Source organism: Musca vetustissima, unplaced genomic scaffold (assembly GCF_032173495.1).
Source record: "Musca vetustissima isolate MV318-11 ecotype Yass unplaced genomic scaffold, APGP_CSIRO_Mvet_v1 utg20142, whole genome shotgun sequence".
In the NCBI taxonomy this organism is placed as follows: Eukaryota; Metazoa; Arthropoda; class Insecta; order Diptera; family Muscidae; genus Musca; species Musca vetustissima.
The window spans coordinates 236,031-258,473 of NW_026882995.1; the positions used below are offsets into that span (position 1 = coordinate 236,031).

A 22,443-nucleotide genomic window follows, 5' to 3' on the forward strand; every position below is an offset into this window, starting at 1 on the left:
GGATTTCCTAAATCCACTACAACATAAATCTATCTATCATATTGAAAAATTTTAGATTCCTGTAGATATTGAAAACCTATTCCCAAATCAATCATAATTACATTTTCCTTAAAAAAACCCGCGGAATTGCAGTTGTTTTCGAGTAATTTGTGTAGCAGATTCCACACCTTTCTTTCCCCACTTCTTGCTAGAAACTCCTTCGCTATTTTTCTGTTATTTTGCTTAAAATCTGTTTTGTTTGGCTTCAAATTTGTTTTTTTCCATAACCAAAAAAGAAACATCGAAAACAACAAAAATATTCCACAAAATATTTTTTATGAGTTTGCCCGAGCAAAAAAAAAATAATCTAGCTGAGAAAAAAAAACAAAATGACTAGTATAGGCTTGAAAAAAAAAACAACCGAAAACTTAACAAAAACAATTTACAGTGGGTACAAAATAAAGTGAATATTATTTGGAATGTTTAGAATAAAAATATTTGGAAACAATTTTTGTTATTTGAATTTTGTCTTGTTAGGGCAGTGATTATTTCAAAGTAATTTTAAGTGATTATTTATACTCTTTCGAGTCGAGGTTGATAATCTAAGTTTTGCAATGGAAAGGAAAGCCAGGAGAAGAACCTACGTACCCACCATTATGCGACGCGTTTCGCCGTTGGTTCAGCGGCTCATCAGGCATATTGGGCAATGTGGCATTACAAAGGTCGTACGTTGATAACTTGTATTTATTCCGCCCTGATGCGAAACTTACATATGCGAATTAAATTCAAATTTGTAAAAGTTCGACTTTTGTCTTTATTCTAGGAACAGGCGATGGATAATTAATCCACACACCTACAATTTCTTCCATGGTATACACATGTTTTTGCGCAACCGTTCTTGGAAGTGTGTTGATGGCTCAGAACGTTAAGTGGTCTGGCAACATTTGTGTTGCTCCGAGGACCTAGGTTCGAGTCCTAGCCGTACTCAGCTGAAATCAATTTTTGTTATTTGAATTTTGCCTTGTAAGGTTCTTCTCCTGGCTTTCCTTTTCATTGCAAAACTTAGATCATTAAGCTCAACTCGAAAGAGTATAAATAACCACTTAAATATTTGGAAACAAAATAATTTAATTATAAATGTTATGTATATCTTTTTATCAAAAATATTTTGTAAAAGCATTCAATTCTATTCTTCCTCATTCAATTCAATCCAAGAAGAACAGCTGATACTAATGATCAGCTGATCACATGAAAATGGAAACATCTGATATTCTTTTCCCTGACATTATAATTTAATAGGTTCATTTACATGTGGTGTACACTGCGGATCAAAAGTGTTCAGAATTTTGCGCCTACACAACTGAATTCATACAGAAACGATTGAGAAATTTGCAAAGGAAATTCGCTGAATTGAAGCTAAAGTATCTGGGGACCAAGTTTTTAGTATATATTTGTATTTTTACAGTGTAGTATCTTGGGTAGATTGTCTTGAGGAAACATCTTCAAAGGATAGAGGAATTGTAGCTGTGGGGTTTTACTCTGCTGATCAAGGGTGTTCTAATTTCTGCACCGATACAATTGATGTCAGAACGAATTGTGGATAATAAGATGACGTTAGCCATCAGATACGTTGGCTATACAGATACTATGTGGATCAAGGGTCTACTGAATTCAAAACGATTTGTGGATATTGAGGATAAGATTAAAGAATAATTTTTATCTTACTTGACGAAAGAAAATTTACAGAACTGAAGTAGTAGAACCTAAGTTTTCACAAGACTAAGTTTCACCCCTAAAACCGCAATCAGAACGAATTATGGATATTAAGAATAAGATAACTACCTTTAAGCTGGCTTCACTGAATTCTATGACGATTAAACCTACGGAAATGATGGAGAAACTGGTAAAGAAAATTCCCTGAATTATAAATTTTTACTGCTTCACCTCCTTTATGTGAGTTTTTTTATTTAATTGGAATTTGCAATATAAATCCACTTGATTTACTAAATCCAGTACAATGTCAATACATTTTAAACAAAAGTTTTTGGTATATTTAATCCCTCAAAATGTGTAAAATCTTTAAATCAGTATCATTTTTGTCTACTCTCTCTCTCTTTTTAATGAGTCCTCTAAATGAGTGCTAAAGCGCAGCTGACTATCAGATTAACTGTCAAATTGAATACAACTTTGCAATGTTGCCAACCATGAGAAATATTACCACAAAAAATTTGACAGATGACCCAATAAAAACACATGTTTTTATTTTTGTTGACTTAAACGGCATTTGGATTAGAAATTTTTGCAGGGTTAATCCACTTTATGAGGATTTATTTGACAAATAGGCAATGAAATTGACAATTGAAACCTACTGGTTTAACTAAATCCGGTACAATGTAAACGTACTGTTAAATCTGTACAAGTTTGTGTCCATTAAATTCTGTTCTATATACAGTGTTCACACCAGCCAGTTTTCACTGTATTTCAAATCACACACACACACACATCCCAAATTTTGTTTACTATAATTGTTGTTTGGCTTTATTTTGTCTTCTTCTTCTTATTCGTCATCGAAAAACGCGCTAACCGGCAAAATTTTTGTCGAAAAAAATCCAACAACAACAAGAAAACCAAACTAAAAAAACAATTTATTTCAATCATATCATTTAGTGTTGTTGTGATTAAAAAAAAGCGGGCCAAACTACAGAAGCAACAACACCGCAACCGTCAGCAGCCATGTGCTGTATTGCCACTGACTGCAAAACAACATAAACATTAAATTAATAATAACAACAATAATAATGTTATTATTCATATTGTTGTTGTTGCTCTTGCTTCTTTTTTTACCAACGATAAGATGTATATCTCAAAAGCAATCGATTTCTAGGTTCCGATCTAAAAAGATTGTCTAAAGATTAGAAACAAGGGGATTACGAAGAGATATGGTGAAATTTTGTGGAGATTTTCCCTTGGAAATGGGGGTTCCAGAAAGTAGAAACACATGACACATTTAAAACACACTCATTTATAGGATAAAATTTATAATAAATGGTTTCAGAAATTCATCTAAATTAAATAAACCAATTATATTGATTTACAAATATTTTGGCGTATTTGCATTTAAAGTTAATATCTTATAAACAAAAATCCAAGATCCATTCATAATAAGGTTACCCAGCGGGTTTTTCTCACGTCCAATGTCAAAAATTTGGACTTTATTTACGTTTTACATAAACGAAGTCAATTCACAATAATGGATTTTGACAGCAAACTTGAGAGGCAGCTGATTTCCAGGTGGTCTCCCTGGAGGACCTTATTAATGGACCTTGCAAAAATCGTTATATTTTCGAAAATAATACATTTACATTGTAGTAGGTTAAAGTAGGTTTTAGTACGTTTTCATTTAACCGGATTTCGTTAACCCAGTGGGTTTCAATTGTCAATTCCTTTGCATATATGTCAAATAAATCCTCATAAATTAGGTTAACCCGGTAAAAAGTTATAATGTATATGCCGCTTTAATCCTTTAAAAATATGTAATGTTCAATTTATAAACAATTCTATTCTTCCTCATTCAATTCAATCCAAGAAGAACAGCTGATCCTCATGATCAGCTGATCACATGGAAATGATGTTGGGATCTTATAATTTAATAAGTTTGTTCATATGCATATATAATAGTAGAACTAGTATTGTTAAGAAATAGTATAGGAACTAGAAGAAGCGTTAATTGTTACAATGGCTACGTTTACATCTAACATAGTTATAAAAAATACGCCATTAAAAATGTCAAGTCATACTTTAGATAAAAAAATAATGACTTAAAACGGCATGTACATTACAACTTCTTACTGGATCACTCTGTGGATAAAAGGGGTGTTCTGAAGTCAAAACGATTTGTGAATTTTAAGGATAATATGACTAATATGACTGAGTAACCTGGTTCGACTGAATGCTATGACAATTATCCAAACAGAAACGATTGAAAACCTGGCAAAGGAAAATCGCTGAATTGATGCAGAAGAACCTAGTAGGTTTAAATATTTAATTCCATTGTATATATTTCAAATAAATCCTCATAAAGTAGGCTAACCCGGTGAAAAGTTCTAATGTCGTTTTATCCCACTTGATTTACTACCTAAATTCAGTCCAATGTAAATGTAACGTAGAAGAGATTAAAATGCTGCTGCTTCTATATCTTTATTTCTCGTTAAATAAATATAGGTCTTCTTCTTTCCAGGCTATTGGTCTTAAGATGGGATTTTCATTATCTTTACCCTCAGGAAACACTGACCTTACTCTAGGGCCAAGGTAATTTTTTGATAGAAAGTAAGACTTAACACACAATGAGAACCAAAGAACTCAAATTTGCAAATTATAACCAATTAGGTTAAAAAACTTGCTGAAACTTGACCAAAAATACCGAATAATGGGAGGTACCAAACTTCAAGTTCAAAACTACAGACAATTCGGTTGTAAAACATGTCACAAAATAACGAATATTTATGGGTACGGTTATATAGTACACCGATATATCAGATTTTTAATATCAATCACCATAAGAGTAATACTTTGAAAGGGCGGACTTGCCTAAATCGGCATGGATTTTTATTCGATTGTCATTATTTTATTTATGAAGAATACTCTAAGGTGTCTCCGGTGATTATGTTGTAAACGAAATTATAAATTAATAGAGTTTTGCCTTAAAAACCATATTAGATAGACACAACATAGCAATCAGCTGTTTGATGCTTATACTTTGTTTACATTGCACGTTTAAAATAGCTTATATTTAAACAAAATTTTAAAAACAATTATCAGAAATGATAAACGATCTTGGCAAAATAATTTTACATATTATTGTTTATCAGCTGTTTAGGCTCAAATAAATGTTTTTTACTACGTAGAGTGAGATCAGCTGTTTGTTTATACTTTGTTTACATTACACGATCATGATATTCTACACTTCAACGATTTGACACGATTTTGCAAAATAATTTTCAATATTCTTGCCTATCAGCTGTTTAAGCTTTAAAAATAAATTTACCATTCTTAAGGGGGGAAACACATAAGAGGGCTTCAAGCCTGGCCTTTAAAATTGTCCTTGTATAAAAAGGCCAATTTATAAAGGAATATCAGAGTCAGATTTGATTTTGGATACCGTACTCCTTGATTCATTTACAATAAAAAAGAGCCACCTTCATATGTCAAGCCTGAAGTCCTCTTATGTGTTTTGACCTTTACAGCGTCAAGTGTGATCAGCTGTTTGTTTATTCTTTGTTTACACTACACGATAAAGATATTCTAAGTTCTCCTTTAATCATTTAGATTAAAAAGAGCCAAATTCATATGCCAAGCCTGACGTGCTCTTATGTGTCATGCCCTTTACAATGTCAGTTGTGGTCAGCTGTTTGTTTATACTATGATCATGATATTCTTAAATTAAAATAATTAAATTTTAGTTTTAATTAAATTTTAAAAACTGTTATCAAAATCGATTTGAAACTTTTGGCAAAATAATTTTCAATATTCTAGTGTATCAGCTGTTTAGGCTTAAACAATAATTTTTTTATCTTTACTAGGTCGAGTTTGGTCAGCTGTTTGGTTTTACTCTGTTTACACTACACGATTATGAAATCACATGTCTAAACTACATTTTAAAAACAATTACCAGAATATGTTTGACATTTTGACACAGAATAGTTTCAATATTCACCTCAATCAGCTGTTTTAGCTCAATCAATAATTGTACCTTTTAAGTACGACCAGTTCAACGAAAGTCTGGCTCTAGATTTTTGAATGACACTCCAGTTATTATTATTTATTTATTATTATTATTATTTTTTTTTTTTTTTTAAAAAGTAACAAATGTCGCAAAAATACTAAAATAGGTATTTTCATACACTTAATTATTCTTAAAATAGATTTTTTTTCTATAAAAATTTCTTGTTTTGTGTTTTTACTAAAACCCGTCTTGTATAATAAAAAATAAAAAAACAACACTTCACTTCTAAAAATTCAAAACAACGACGAATCGGCTGGTTTGTTTTCGAACATAAATTGCAGTGCCCGCATTAACAAATCAAAACACAATCTGTTTTTTTCCAATTTTATTGTATTGTTGTTGTTTTCTTTTTTTGGTCACACAAACAAATGAAGAGCACAAACAACAATGTTGAAAACAAAACACAAAGCAAACGGAAAAATATAATATAAGACAACAACAACAAAATAAGGCCTAATATGCCTCCATTTAATTTATTGGATTTTTTTTATTTTATTTTTTGACTGTCCTCATTTGATAAACAACAAACAAAAAAATGAAATTTTATTTTATTATAAATTGTTTTTTTTTTTTTTATTTTGAATATTTTTCTATATTATTTTTTATTATTATATATTCTATTATATATTTATTTAAATTTATATTTTATTTAAATTAGTTTCACACATTTTTTGCATTTTATTGTTTACACTATTTTTTTGGTTAATTAGCGTTTTATTAGTTTGCTGTTTCTTTCGGGGTTGGGGATTGGTACGAATTTTTGTTGCATATAATAACAGAATTATTTAGAACTATGAAAACAACGAAAACATTTACAACAAATAAAAAACAAAAAAATATTAATTTTAATTTTTAACAACGTACACGCTCCGCTCTATAACCGACCGTAACCAAACTTTAACTAAAACATTTGTTTTTATTTATTATTCGAAAAGGCCTCTCTCTCTCCACAGAGGCACAGCCACTCACACGAACACACACACACATAACCATACCCATAATAACAATAAAACAACAAAAACAATGTTAAAACAAGAAGCATAGTGCAGAGCCCCACAAATCTACGACACAACCACACTCACGTACACACCATCAGCAGCAGCAGCAACAAGCGAGCAAGCAACAACAGAATCATCAAAAACATGTATTCCAATAGAGGCCATAACGGATGGGGGGCCTTTCTTATTAGATTCAAATAAGATTAATTAATTTCAAGGGAAACACAGATACAATGATTATAGCGAGCTTTTTTGATAGTACGTTTACATTGTACCGGATTTCGTTAACCCAGTGGATTTAAATTGTCAATTCCATTGCATATATGTCAAATAAATTCTCATGAAGTGGCTTAACTCGTTTAAGTTACGAATTATTAAATGTCAATTTATAAAGGAATACCAGAGTCCTGTTTTAGTTTTGACGCCGTTCTTCGGTATTCATTTACATTTTTCAAAGCCAAGTTAAGGCGCGTTTAAGGGGGAAACACATAAGAGGACTTCATTTTTTATTGTAAAAAATATAAAAATTTACTCTGATATTCATGTATAAATAGGAATTTCTCTTAATTATAGTACGTTTACATTTTACATAAATCCTCATAAAGTAGGTTAATCCAGTAAAAAGTTCTTGTGCAAAACGACATATACATTAGAACTTTTTACCGGGTTAACCTACTTTATGCGGATTTATTTGACATATGTGCAAAGTAATTGACAATTGAAACCTACTGGGTTAACTAAATCCGGTTAAATGTAAACGTAAATGCCGTTTTAAACGGCTTATACATTAGAACTTATTACCCGGTTAACCTACTTTATTAGGATTTATTTGACATATATGCAAAGGGTTAAATGTAAACGTACTATTAGATCAAACATACATACAAACAAATGTTTATCTTAAATTATAGTAGTACATTTACATTGTACTGGATTTAGTAAATCCATTAGATCTAAATTGTCAATTCCATTTAATATATGTCAAATAAAGTCTCATAGAGAAAGATAACCAGATGTTATGTTTTATTCGGCAACAATCTCTAGTTGTTACCATAGTACAATTATTCAGGGTATGCCATAGCAATTTATAATTTACAATTTATTCATATTGTGGCTTGTTATGCGAATGTGTGTATTAGTAACAAGGTAGTTTCATTTAAGAAATTTATAATGTCGACCCTTCTTAATATGGAACTCATATATCAATTTCAAATAAAATGAAAAATAAATTCCATAAAATGTTACGCATGGCGATTGGCAAATTTGCGACAAATTAAAAAATATATTTTTTTCTAAAGCTCCACATTGTTCTCAAGATTTAAATAAGAATGTTGCCCTGCCTATAAAACCTATAAATACAAATTTTTAGGTTTTATAGGCAGGGAACTTAAAAATATTAATAAATATAAATTAATCAAAAATTTTTTGCCACTGGACACAAGATTTACGTACATTTCGAAGGAAGACATCTTCGTTTAAATTTTGAAAGCTGAATGCTGTCAAAAGCAAATTTATGAAAAAATTGAAAATATTTGACTGTGTGAGACTACCTTGTATTGTTATGCCATGGTGTGTATAATGTTTTGAAAAATATAAAAAGAATTCACACAAAAATCCATTTGTTTACAGATGAGTTTGACAACTTTGGTAAGATAACTGTATGATTTGTGGATGATTTAATATCTAAATCATATTTCCAACTCGATTTTAAAAAGAAAACCTGACATTCCATTCATTTTTCGCATTTTTAGTAAAATTTTAAATATATGTCAAATGAACAGAATGACTTGCTGCATTTGTTTACATTTATTCGGACAATATAGCCCACAGCGTAGAGGTGTATTTTTTCGTTCCTGAAAAATGATACTTTACCTTGTACCATGATGTATACGATGTAAAATTAACATTTGAGTCTAAACGTGCTTATAGACTTTTATCAATTAAAAAATTATTTGGTCATATTTACACCGAGCGTATTTTCCTTTTAACAACCTGTAGCCCTATTCTGTAACTTTTAACAACATTCGATATTGTTTAATTTCCTTTTGTTATTGTAAAAACAACAAAACATACAAATGAAATTGTTGTAATATAAACAATGTCGAATGTTGTTAAAAGGTTACAGAATAGGCCTACTGGTATCTAAATTACGAACTTTTTACAAATGTTCTGTATTCAGAAAAGGCATGGCACAATAAATAGGTAGTCCATTTAGCGCAGCTGATGTCTCGTCAAAGTGGGTAATTTGTACTTGAATTCTGATAAATCACCTTATTATTGCATCATGATCAAAGATATATAATTTATACTTAAGGCGTGTTTAGGCTATATATCTCTTATCGTTATAATTTACATTATATAGATTAATTTTTTAAATTTCTTTGTGGTACACAAATGTATCTTCTCTTTATATGTTTTATGTCTTATCTTTAAAATTTACACGGTATACTGTTTAAATGGCTCGTTTTTTTAATATACATTTAATTCTATTAATCAACTGATTTAATATACATTTACTTCTATTAATCAGCTGATTGATGCTTTGTTTACATTGATGTCTTTCAACAAATGAAACATCTGTCCTTTTCCTAATACGTTTACGTGTGTTTACATTTCGATATATAACAAATATGCATAGTTATATGTTTCAAAGCAATATAATCCATATATTTAAAAATGACGTTTACATTAAAGCTTGTTTACATTATAGCAGATTTAAAAAAAAATGGACACAAATAAGTCCGTATTTTATGAATGTTATTTTGTTGGAAAATTCATAAAAGTGATTTGAATGACCCCCCTATTTTTTCCAGTAGTAAAAGTCTTCATTGTATAAAATCTGGCAATAATGCTATGCTAAGCGACGCACAACGCCCCTTCATTGACCTCTCTTACATACAATGATCGCTGCATTTTTTACAGTATTTATTGTTTTATTATTTCTTTTTTATTCCTTGCAATTACCTCCATACATTTTTTTAATCACCCATATGTGCACTATTTAATGGATTAAACCGCAAAGCTGTAACAGTTGCTGATAGACAACAGACTGTGTTCAAAATACAAAAGAAAATGATTAACTTTTCTGTCGGTGTTATCAGCTTTTAATACATTATTGATTTATGGCCCAGCAAAAGCAAAAAAAAAAAACAAATCGAAAACAATCAACTAACGACGAACAACAAATACAAATCGGGGTGCATTATCAGCCAAACATTATCACCGCTTGCCAACTTGCTGGGTATGTGGTTCGTTCTTACGTTGGCAAACAATCATCATCATCATCGATTCAATTCTCTTCCTCATCTCTCCTTGCTCTCTTTTGCTCGGTGTGTATTTCTGTATGTGTGTGTCCAAGTAGGACGTTCGTCTATCTCTGTCATTGATAACGATGACGACGACGATAATAATAATAAAACTTTTATTGGCGATAAGGCAACGATAACAGCTGACCGATATAGCGTTTAGTGAGATCTTGTTGATGGTTATATTTTGTTTCACTAACTTCTAAGGGTTTTTAATAGTGCAAAACAAAAACCCAATGAATAATTTGCTCTCACACCTTCAGGTGGTGATTTGTTGCACGCATAATTTTGAAATTAACTTTTACAGATTAACAGTATAGATATATTTATAGTTTTATTTTAATTTAAACAAAGAAAAAACTTGGTTTGTTATGAAATTAATAAATAGAAACCTTTTTTGATCATGAATTTCAAATATAAATATACGAAAAGTAAACAGTTGATTCATATGACATATTTATTTCGACGCATTTTAAAACGCATGAGTCCCTAAAGGCGTGTTTAGACAATATCTTCTAAATCGACACGATATCAAAATCGAGCAATTAAATCCCCGCTGTTTAGACTAGTATTAGAATAATATGAAGTCTTGACATTTGCATTTAGATCATGATAAATGTTAAAGTGGATTTACATATAATACTTAATTATGATTAAGGGTCAAATAAGGGTTTATTTTCTTAATCTGAAAGAATAAAACCCGAAAGAATACAACCCTCACACAATGTACCAAAATTTTAAACTGATTTCACATGTTGTTTGTTTTTATATGTGATTTTTTACTTTCCAAGGTATTACTGCCTGGTACAATTACACAAGGTAGGGTAGCTTTGTCAAAAAGGAGAAAAGACACCTCTACCTTATGGGCAATAATGTCAGAATAAAAATGAATGGAATATCAGGTTTTCTGTTCAAAATCGAGTTGGGATATGATTTAGATATTGATTCATTCACAAATCATACATTTCTTCTCACAAGTGTTATAAAATTCATCCACAAACTAATCGATTTTCGGATATATTTTGTTATATTTTTCAAAACTGTGTATGTAGTCACATATTTTGTATACGACGTTTAACAAAACAGCGAGGACATGGAAAAGGCCAACTGCCTAAAGGTTTACATGAACCAAAATTGAAGTGATTATCAGAATTTTCTCGAAGCCATAACAGGTGATGAAATCTTCCATTGATATTGCTCTACTGAGCTCGTTAATAGAGCTCCTGATGGACTCATGTTTTAGGCATTCAATATTCATTAAGCGGTGTACACACTATCATTTTTGACTGTCAACTTTTTTATCGATTACTGACTGTCCAACAACCATAAATATTTTTGTGGTTGCCCGATGAATGACAAACATGTGAGGCCACACTATCAAACAAGCAAAATTTGGGCAAGAGTGCCATTCAAAAATGATAGTGTGTACACCGCATTATATGATCTGCGGTTTCCTCAATATTACAAATATCGCACATAGCTGAAGATTCCACTCCAAAACCGAGCTAGTGAGCTGTTGCAGAAACAATGGCCAGTTAATATCCTATTGATTTCCTTGCATTTAATGTGGTTGATAGAAAATTTACCAAACAATACCTTGAATAATTGTACCTACCTCTTGTTAATGTGTCATGGCTTTATATTTGTTGTGTGGCCCGACAGCTTTATATATCAATAGGCTAAACACGATTTTGTAGCATTACTGCTCTACAGCTGTTTACTAATGTAAACACTAAACCATTGTATTTAATTCATTATTTTTTATATAAATATTACATTAAAATAGGAATTAAAAAAAATATATGAAAAATTCAAAGAATGACCATTGGTTCCAATAAGTTCCTTTCGGTGAATACCAACATTTGAACACTGCCATTGAACTAGTTCACAACGGAACTACACAACACAACTCTAATCAATCAGTTATAGTGCCGGTTAATATTTCCATGGAGCAATAATAATCCAATCCAAAAAATGCCTCCAACAACGTCCACAAAACCACCCATACGTTCAAATAAACGCCAGAATTTCTTTCAACGTTTCTATAAGAAATATATTAACTTTGAATATGCGAAATTTCTAATATTCGATCCTGCCGCATTACCCATTGTCACGGTATTTATATTGTTGGCTGAATTGGTGCTAAATGTGCTGGTGGTAAATCGTGTACCATATACGGAAATCGATTGGAAGGCATATATGCAAGAATGTGAAGGATTCCTAAATGGTACAACGGATTATGCCCAACTGAGAGGTGAGTTAAATCAGTATTTTTCCCTCCTATTTTTATGGATAGGCCACGACATCAGAAGGTCTTCGAAAAATGTGTGTCTAGCTTGTTCTATTTTTGTTTACGTTTTGACAGGAACTATATATACATATATAGATAAGTTGTGCGCTATTTTATGCTTTATGTTGCGGCAACATTTGTTGCTGTTTTTGGTTCTTTGGATTATTATTTAATAGCATGGAGTGTAGTAGATTGAGTTGAGAGGAAGGGAATATTTTTAGAAAACTATTTTTATATCCTGCAGTATGGAATACAAGTTTTTAAATGTATACATACCTAGAAGTAATAATATATCAAAATATGAATTAGGGTACAATCCACTTCAATTCCCTTTTGGTTATATAACCATAATTTCTTTAAATTTTGAAATATTTAGCTAGATGTCAATATTTGAACAACTTTTGAATTTATACATATTGATTATTTAGTTTATATATTTTGGATCACCATTTAAAAATGGTGTATTTTTGTGGAGATATTCTAAGAAAACAAATTATTTTCATCAATTAAAACAATAATTTATTAAATAATTGTATAATTAATTACCAATATTTTCTGACTTTTTAAATTTAAAAACCGTTTTGTTTAAAAATATATATAAAAATTTTTTAATTATTTATTAAAAAATAGATAAAAAATTAGTACATTTTTTTAATTAGTTAAAAAATCTTGAATTTCCAACTTTTTTTAATGTTTCCCCCAGTCTTATTGAAAACTCTTCATTTGTTTCTTGTTTTGTATTTCTTTTGTTTTATTTGTTATTTTTTTACAAATTAAAATAACTAACAATTAGATAACATAACGGTTTTTGTGTTTTGTTTTTCATATACAATTAAAACTAGATTGTAAAAATAATAAGAGGTCTTAAGCAATGTGTTTAGCTTGTACTGCTCTAAAACAGAATCCTTGCCTGACAACATTACAACAAATAAGAGAATATAAAAAAATCTATTAGGGAAACACGCACATATTCATTCGAACTACTTCAATTAAACATTGATTTCAATTTAGAGAAGAAACCGGAATCTTTCTTTTCATTATCATCTAATTTGTCATTTGATGATGAGGTGGTGGTGTTTGAAGATGGTTTCTCTGTTTTTGTTCCACTGGATTTTTCTTGTTCAGCTGATTGTTGTTGTTGTGATGTTGACGAGCTGCTACTCGAATCCGAAGATCTATAAAATTTTAAAATGTTTGTAAGAAGGAACCATTATATAAGGATTTTTGTTTGAATTATACTTTACGTTGCTTTCTTGCTGCCATCCGTTCGTTTCGTAATACCATGCACCGATCCCGGTGTATTCGTCTCCAATTCAGCATATTTTTGCATTAGTTCTTTTTGTTCTTTGGTTAAATGTTTTGGAATTTCTATTTTAATATTTATGTAATGATCACCATGCCCATGGGCATTGACACGCTTAAGACCCTTTCCTTTAAGGAAGATTTTATGATGTGATGAGGTGCCGGGTTCAATATTCAGCCACTGATCCTCGTAGACACCCTCCACACGTATTGTTCCACCCAAAACCGCCTGGGACAATGAGATAACAGCATCGGTGTGCACATCAGCACCATCACGTCTAAAGTATTTACTCGGTTCGACACGGAACGTAATGAACAATTCCCTCTTGCCCACTTGCATGCGTACGGTTTGTCCATTTTCAATACCAGCGGGTACAGGAACTGTCACCTTTTTTCTTTGCACCGTTTGACCTTTACCTTCACACTCAGCACAGGGATATTTAATGTATTGACGGGTACCTTGACAGTAGCGGCAAGTGGAACGCATAACAAATGGGCCGGTGGAAATAGTTTCCATACCGGTGCCATTACAATATTGGCAACGTCCAGGTTTTGTACCCGGTTCACATTTGCTACCACTACACTTGGGGCAAGTATCAACCACATTGACGTTGATGTCTTTGTTGACACCACGAGCAGCTTGGGCAAATGATAAATCCATTACCACCTCCTGGGAACGTCCAAATCCATATTGAGACTCGGCAAAGTCGTCAAAGGCATTTGAACGGAAGTTGCCATCACCGAAAATTTTGCGGAACAATTCTTCAGGATCAATTGTTGATCTGAATTGCCAGTTCTGTGAAAAACCTTGAGGCCCGTGGCCACCAAAGCCTCCACCCTGGCGGTTCATGTTTTCCGTGGTCTGACCATAGGTATCATATTCACGACGTTTTGTATCATCACTCAAAACTTCATAGGCCTCGGAAACTTCTTGAAACTTACGGCTAGCATCGGGATCTTCTTTATTTGTATCGGGATGGTATTTCTTTGCCAGTTGATAATAGGCCTTTTTAATTTCCTTGGCCGAAGCATTCTTGGCCACTCCCAATGTTTGGTAATAGTCTTTTGCCTTCAAATAATTTGTTGTGTGGAACTTACGTCGCTGCTGACATTCATGACTTCCCTGATAACTCAGTTGATTTCTGTGGATCGGTGTTGTTGTTGCCGTCGTCGAAGCAAATGTAATTGTCGTTAAAAGTTTTGACTGATTTTGGCGAACATTGTTGCCGTTGGCGGTCAGCAAGGATTGTGCGGGTATACCTTTAATTGATACTTTTCGTAATAGATGTAAATTGAGGCGATTACACGTTATCATTTTGGCAACAATAAATTTTCTTTCTCGAAATTGTCCCCCGAAAAGTTTCTCACACAATTATCAGCTGATGAAATGCCGTAACTCGCATGCTGTTCAATGTGACAATTCACAATAGCGGTAGAATGTGTCAAATTGGGTAATGCATTCACAGTAAAGTGATTGTTCTATGAGAAGGGCGTTTTTACACCAACAATCAGGGGCGTTATGTTGGGTAATGGCTTTGAATTAAAGATAAAGGAGAGAAAATGTGTGATTATTATGATGGAAAATTGGATTAAGAATTGAAAATAGTAAATATTTATAAAATATAATATTTTAATAGATTTGTTTGTATAATTTTATTACTTGATATGTAGTTTTTCTGAGAGAAGAATGATACGTTCGTGTGAAAAATTGTTTCCAGTGATTTTTTTGTTATAGAAAAAAGATGGATCCTGTCAGTGATTTTTTTATAAAGAAATAACTGCGTGTTTTTGCAGTTTATTCTATAAAAAAATTGGATTTGTCGTTATGAAAAATTGTTCTATAGAAGCAAATTGGAACTGAGGTATAACATTTTTTTAAATAGAAAATTTGGATAAGTCGTGAAAATTTCGGAAATGTTTTCCTATAGAAAAAATTGGATCTGTGGTTCTGAGAATTTTTCGTTTTTTCATGTTATTTTTTATTTTCCAGGTGACACCGGCCCCCTAGTGTATCCCGCGGCCTTTGTTTACATCTATTCAGCATTATATTTCCTAACATCACATGGAGAAAATATTCGTTTGGCCCAGTATATCTTCTGCATCATCTATTTACTGCAAATGTGGTTGGTTCTACGCCTCTACAGTAAGAGTCGTAAGGTGCCACCTTATGTTTTGGTTATAAGTGCCTTTACCTCCTATCGTATACACTCTATTTATGTGCTAAGACTTTTCAATGATCCCGTGGCCATACTTTTCCTTTATGCTGCCCTCAACTTATTTTTGGATCGTCGCTGGACATGGGGCAGCATTTGTTTCAGTCTTGGTGTTGGCTGTAAAATGAATATCCTGCTGTTTGCACCGGCACTATTGGCATTCTACATTATAAATTTGGGCATGGTAAAAACTGTTATACAATTGGCAGTGTGTGGCGTTTTACAATTGCTGATTGGTTTACCCTTCCTCCTAACCTATCCTTGGTCATATATAAAGGGAAGTTTTGATTTGGGACGTGTTTTCGAACATAAATGGACTGTGAATTATAGATTTCTGCCCAGAGAATTTTTTGAGAATAAATTCTTTCATTTAAGCCTGCTGGGATTGCATTTGTTGCTGATATTTGTCTTTGCCAATCCCACAATAAAATATTTTAAGAATTATGTCCGCCTAAGGGCTTTGCAGGATATGCTGCAACCTCAACTCAATGAACAAAATCGGAAATTGAAAGAAAACAAAGTTACCAAGGCTAAGAATCCGGCTCCTGAAACCAAACCCCTAGTGGAGGATGAAGAAAAACTAACCCCAGATCAAGAGGCTTTCCTATCGAGTTTTGAGAAAAGTCTGCAAAAGGCATCTGGTTTGAAGGCCCCTCCAAAAGTAAAGGAAGAAAAAGCTGAAACGAAACCCAAACCCTCCGACGACAAAGTCTCCATACATTTTGACCAATGTACCCAACTGGCTTTGTTGCCATTCTTTTTGTGTAATTTCATTGGTGTTTTATGTGCCCGTTCCCTGCATTACCAATTCTATGTTTGGTATTTCCACTCGCTGCCCTACTTAGCATGGTCAGCTGAATTTAGTTTGGGTACTCGTTATCTACTCTTGGGACTCATCGAATACTGTTGGAACACCTATCCAAGTACAAACTTTTCGTCGTATGTTTTACATGTTTGTCATTTGATTTTACTGCTCGGTGTGGCCCGTTCCATGTTTAAGACCATCAATCAAAGTGAGACGGTACGTAAACACCAGGAACAACAAAAAGCGAACGCTGCTAATGGTTCAGTAGCAGCAAGTGCCAAGGCAAATGGTCCCAAGAGTAAAAAACATAATTAGAGGTTTTTTTCAAATTTAGTTTTCAAAAGAGAAAAAAGTTAACATTTTGTCATTAAGAAAAATCAAAAACAGAATTGACCAATAAAAGCTTTACGATTTTAGAAAAAATTAAATGCAAATTGTTTTCATTTATAGGTTTAGTCAATCAGAACCATAGGTCAAAATTTGTCTATAGAAAAAAATGCTCAGGACCAAAGGTCCATTTTTTTTGTATAGAAAAAAATTCTGAAGACCAATTGTCCATTTTTTTCTAAAGAAAAAAAATCACAGGACGAAAGGTCGAATTTTTTTCTAAAGAAAAACAAAGGTCTAATTTTTTCCATTGGAAAAAATTCTTAGGTCGAAAGTTTCATTTTTTTCTATGGATCCTTTGATCCAGAGTTTTTTTTTCTATAGGAAAAAATTGGACCTTTGGTCCTTAGAATTTTTTTCTATAGAAAAAAATTGGAACTTTCGACTTTGGAATTTTTTCCAATGGAAAAAATTAGACAAAAATCAGGACCAAAGGCTTAATTTTTTCCATAGAAAAAATTCTCAAGACCACATTCCAATTTTTTTCATAGAAAAATTCTCAGGAGCAAAGGTCCAATTTTTTCCATAGAAAAAAATTCTCAGGACTAAAGATCCAATTTTTTCCATAAAAAAAATTCTCTGGACAAAAGCTTTAATTTTTTTTTTTCTATAGAAAAAGTTCTGTGTCACATGTCCTATTTTTTTCTATAGACAAAAGTTCTCAGGGTCACATGTCCAATTATTTTCTATAGAAAAAAATTCCCAGGACCAAAGATCGAATTTTTTTCCATAGAAAAAATTCTCAGGACCAAAGACTCAATTTTTTTTCATAGAAAAATTCCAATTTTTCCAATTTTTTTCATAGAAAAATTCTGAGTACCAATGGTCCCATTTTTTCCATAGAAAACAATTCTCAGGACCAAAGGTCCCATTTTTTCTATAGAAAAAAATTCTCGATACCAAAGGTCCCATTTTTTTCTATAGCAAAAAATTCTCAGGACCAAAAGTCCCATTTTTTCTATAAAAAATTCTCAGGCCCAAGTTCCTATTTTTTGTATAGAAAAAATTTTCAGGACCAAAAGTCCCATTTTTTTATAGAAAAAAAATGTCAGGACCAAAGGTCCCATTTTTTTCTATACAAAAAAATTCTCAGTACCGAAGGTCCCATTTTTTCTTGTGTGGGACCCTGGTGGTTTAAGAAAATTCATTTCATTTTGTTTGTTGTTTTTATATTTTATTTTATTGTTAATAGCCTTTTTTGGGGGAGTAGGTAGGAGCTTTCACATGCAGCTGTTCATTTGTAAATACTAAATATTTGTACATCAAAATGATTGTTCATTTATTGCTAAATATGTTTATATCTAAAAAAACTAGTCAAGCTGTATAAAATGCATAAAATAGCTTCTTTAGATAATTAATTTGTTTGCGAGTATTTTGTTTTAAGATTAGTTTGTCTAAAAGTCAATCCAATTTGTAGCCTATTCCATGGACTTGATTTAATCCAAAACAACCATATATTTATTTTCTTTCTAGTTTTTTTTTTTATAAATACATTTATAAGTCTTTATTGTGTTTTGTGTTAGAAGCAGAATTTTTTCACAGAGAATAGAGGCAGTGCGCTTTTAGCTTTCAAAATTTCCAAAAATTGGTTGCCAATTTTTTCGAAATAGAAAACTATGTTGATAGTCGCCCTCCTTTACTGCTTATGCAGTTGGGAGGGATTATATTTATATGAATATAAAAAATCACTTATTTTGAGATAGCTTAAAACTAATTCATTTACAAACTAAATAATTTAAAAACTAAAAACAATAAACGCCCATATATAAGAAATAAAAAAATGAAAGAAAATTTATCACCTCTCATACGGCTGACAGGCCTCCAACTTTTTGTTTAAACTTGTTATTATAACAAACAAGTGTTTAGAAATCGGTGGTAAATTGGAAACCCCTCTACCGTAATCGAGATTCGAGAAAAAGAACTAAGGCGAAACAACATTTGTTAATAAAACAAAATAATAGCAATGGAAAAAAATAGAAAAAAACTACTACTAGATGTAAAAAGAAAAAAAAAATAATTTAAGCAAAGTGAAAAAACTTGAATATAGGAAAGTTGTGTGTAGTTGAGCAAATTCAAGTACTCAGTCATCATTCAGTGCATGTTGTGGCAGCTGTGGCAGGTAATGCAGTCGTTGGGTTATTTGTTGTATTAGAGATAAGGGCACTTGACGCAGGATTGGTATTTGCTGGCTGTATTGTGGCGGATGGTATTGGCGATAATGGTCTCATTTCTCCAACATCTGCCGAGGAAACAGAACTACTAGATACTGCTGAAGTTGATGAATTCCTTGCATCTTGATTGTTAGCTGCTGATGCTGCTGGCGATGCATTTTGCGCGGATTGAATACTGAAAAATCGTAATAACGTCGTCTCACTATTTCTTCTACTTGACGTAGGCGTTCTGGGTTGTGAGTGGGGTGAGGATGGAGACGACATATGATGATTGTGATTTTGTGATAGCCTACGTCGAGGTGTGGTAGATTTGGGACTACTTTCGGATTGTCTTAAACTTTGCAGGCGGGGTGAAGCAACAGCAGCCACTGGACCACCACCGCCACCTCCACCCGCACCAGCTGTAGATTCATTCACCTGACCTGTGTTCATGGAATCCTGCATTTTCTCCGACAGTGTTGTACCACGACATGAGGACAACAACTTTTGTTTACGCATCTTCGTCAGCCAATCAACTTTTTCTTTGATTTTACGTTTCGGTGACATAATACCCAAATGTGGTGCTTCGCCATCCAGCACATAATTTGGTAAATTAGAGGTGGGCGAATATATCATAGATGAAACGGAGGAGGATGATTGTCCCGCATTTGCCTGTTGACTTGTCGACGGTGGTGAGGTGTAGGAAGCAGCATTGAGATTCGTATCTAGCACCGGCTTCCGTTCGGCCAAAGGTGATGGAGTTGTCTGATTTAAGGGGAATATTTTCGATATACCAATACTGGACGGTGGGGTATTTAAAACAGCCGATTGTTGTGTATTCTCTTGATTTGAATCATTGTTTGTAACATCATTGGCTATTTGAGGGCTACAAATACTCGAATTTCCTTCCTCAGGTATTGAAGTCAGCTGCTTTTGTAAGCAACGTGCCGCCAAACCCATGGAGGTACTTGCAATCACAGAACTTGAGGTGGACGGACATGGACTGAAAAGTCGACGACCTCTGGTTTCCAAAGTTTTTTGCCGTTTATTTTCCTGCAAACCATCCTCGCCATCAACGGCATCTGGATTATTTGCAGCAGCACCTAACATTTCAAGGAAACTACGTTTGGTGGCCACCTTTTCCACTGTGTTTGGTGTGCGTTCATTTTGTTCCACCAGCCGCTTCAAGGATCTTGGTGTTGACTCCAATTCTCTTAAGTTATACTTGTGGGTGGACGCCGAATGATTTGTGGGCTTGGTAAATTTCATAACATATTCCGCATGGCCTCGATAATTCTCCTGTTTATCGGATTCGGAAATTTCTTCGGGTCCAATACGCCATATCTTGTGACGGGCATCATCACTACATGTCACAATGGGGCAATCATGTGTTGAACCCCAGGCTACACATGTTACTTCCACTGTGTGGCCCGACAAACCCACCAATGGTTCATCGGGGTAATCTAAATTCCATACATATGCCTTTTCATCAGAACTGCCACTTAGCAGATACCGGCCATCAGGGCTAAGGCAAGATTTAATATAAAAGGTACTATTTAAAAGGCCGCGATAACGAGCCAAAGGCTTTGGTGAATACGAATGGAGGTTGTAACAGTAAATGGTGTTATCCATACAGTTGGCGAAAAGGCGGCATCCCGGTTCATCGACTATCAAATTTGTAAAGCCCTTAAAGGTGGAGGTGCCCGCATATGGCAGACTATATTTGGGATGAGGTTCCTTTTTATAGGTGCTATAGTTACGTCTCAGGTCCCAGACTTTAATGATGCCATCACCAGCTCCGCAAGAGATCAATGTGTTTTCATCCTAAAAATCAAAAACAAAAATGAAAATCTTGTTCAAATATAAAAAAATATAATTGGCCACAAATCAGAATACACATTCATAAATCATATTAAGCACATGCAAATGCATGCCTGTCATATGCACCAGCATAAAATTCTACGGTAGGGGGCCAATTATGTGTGGAAGAAACAAACTATTTTTATACTCACTTGAAATGCTAATCCTGTAATACTACTTGACGTTGTGTTTGGTGGCATTTTTGGTGTACGCGAACGTTTACGCTGCGATACCGGTGTCCCGGGTCCACCAACATGCCCACTGTAAATGCAGTTGTCCGCTCTTGGTGTCATATCCACATTTAGATTTGCCCTAGTATCCCATATTATGATTGCACCATCTCGACCGCCTGTTGCAAATACTGATGAATCATTTTTACGGAATGCTGCCGTTTTCACCGATCTGGTGTGGCCCACAAATGGCCGTATGCCAACAATCTCACTATTTGTAACTTCCCAGAGGCGGGCGGTGTGATCTCCCGATGCAGATATGAAACGCATTTGTCCCGGAGCCCATTCCAAATCGAATACAGCATTGTAATGGCATTGTGGTGCTGTCAGTGACTTCTCTTCAGCTTCATAATTCCGCTGGGTGGTGTCTTGCAAGGCGATTTTTCCATCCTCGTTGGCAATGGCCAACATATGACGATAGCCATCACAATTGGCAAATTTAGCAGCAAATATTGGTGGTTCAGGATTAAAATCCGAGCTATAATTCGATGGTTGTATGCCACGCCAGCTATCCTCTTTGGCCACACATAAACGCTTCAGCGCAAAATCATAGCTCAGGTCATTGGCTATAAAGAACGCAAAAGAACACAATTAAAAACATAATGAAAAATGCACTACCAGCATATTTTTCCAACATCAACAAAATAATTAGCACTGCTTCACTTGGTCCACAATTTTTACATTTTTTCACAATTATTTATTTTTTTGGCCTTTTAATCTGTCCATCATCACCACTTTTTTTCTTGGCGCACAAAATTTCCCGCCTTGTTTACTAGAAAGTGGGGAGTTTTGGAGCCAAAATAAATATTAAACCGCCAAAATATACTTTTGTTGTTGTTATTCTAGTCACCACAAACCCCCCACCATCATTCCCATGAACCAACACAACACCAATACTACAACAACATTGTTTTATTTCACTTGCACCAATTAAATTTTTATTTTTCTTTTCCACACCACTCACCTTCTCCCTGCTGTCTCTTAAAATATCTTTGTACATAATTCATTGTTTTGTTTATTTTGTTATTATTTTTTATATAAAATAATTATTAATTATTACTAATTTGTTTGTTGGTTTTTCTACACAGCAACGAAATTGGTATTCATGTTCACTGATCAATATGAAACTTTTGAATGAAGAA

At 33.2% G+C, this 22,443-nt stretch overlaps 3 protein-coding genes across 3 annotated transcripts; 1 reads left to right on the forward strand and 2 right to left on the reverse strand.

Moving 5' to 3' along the window:
- The first annotated feature begins 12,050 nt into the window (after nucleotides 1-12,050).
- Nucleotides 12,051-16,989, forward strand: LOC133329740 (lethal(2)neighbour of tid protein). The gene is made up of 2 exons (XM_061538207.1): nucleotides 12,051-12,318; nucleotides 15,647-16,989. Exons 1-2 carry the CDS (start codon nucleotides 12,264-12,266, stop codon nucleotides 16,987-16,989), a joined length of 1,398 nt encoding a protein of 465 aa, XP_061394191.1. The 5' UTR covers nucleotides 12,051-12,263.
- Nucleotides 13,588-14,971, reverse strand: LOC133329727 (protein tumorous imaginal discs, mitochondrial). Its single transcript, XM_061538194.1, has one exon. The coding sequence runs from the start codon at nucleotides 14,969-14,971 to the stop codon at nucleotides 13,595-13,597; it is 1,377 nt and encodes a 458-aa protein (XP_061394178.1). The 3' UTR covers nucleotides 13,588-13,594.
- Nucleotides 16,990-19,148: 2,159 nt separating the features above from the next.
- Nucleotides 19,149-22,333, reverse strand: LOC133329741 (protein lethal(2)denticleless). Its single transcript, XM_061538208.1, has 3 exons — nucleotides 22,266-22,333; nucleotides 21,224-21,867; nucleotides 19,149-21,035 (listed from the first exon to the last, which is right to left on the reverse strand). Exons 1-3 carry the CDS (start codon nucleotides 22,306-22,308, stop codon nucleotides 19,149-19,151), a joined length of 2,574 nt encoding a protein of 857 aa, XP_061394192.1. The 5' UTR covers nucleotides 22,309-22,333.
- Between the last annotated feature and the right edge of the window lie 110 nt (nucleotides 22,334-22,443).

Coding starts and splice junctions, on each gene's coding strand:
- LOC133329740 (XM_061538207.1), top strand. CDS start 12,264: ATGCAAGAATGTGAAGGATTCCTAAATGGTACAACGGATTATGCCCAA. Junction 12,319..15,646: donor GGATTATGCCCAACTGAGAG/GTGAGTTAAATC, acceptor TTTATTTTCCAG/GTGACACCGGCCCCCTAGTG.
- LOC133329727 (XM_061538194.1), bottom strand. CDS start 14,971: ATGATAACGTGTAATCGCCTCAATTTACATCTATTACGAAAAGTATCA.
- LOC133329741 (XM_061538208.1), bottom strand. CDS start 22,308: ATGAATTATGTACAAAGATATTTTAAGAGACAGCAGGGAGAAG. Junction 21,868..22,265: donor TAAGAGACAGCAGGGAGAAG/GTGAGTGGTGTG, acceptor CGTTCTTTATAG/CCAATGACCTGAGCTATGAT. Junction 21,036..21,223: donor TTACAGGATTAGCATTTCAA/GTGAGTATAAAA, acceptor TTTGATTTTTAG/GATGAAAACACATTGATCTC.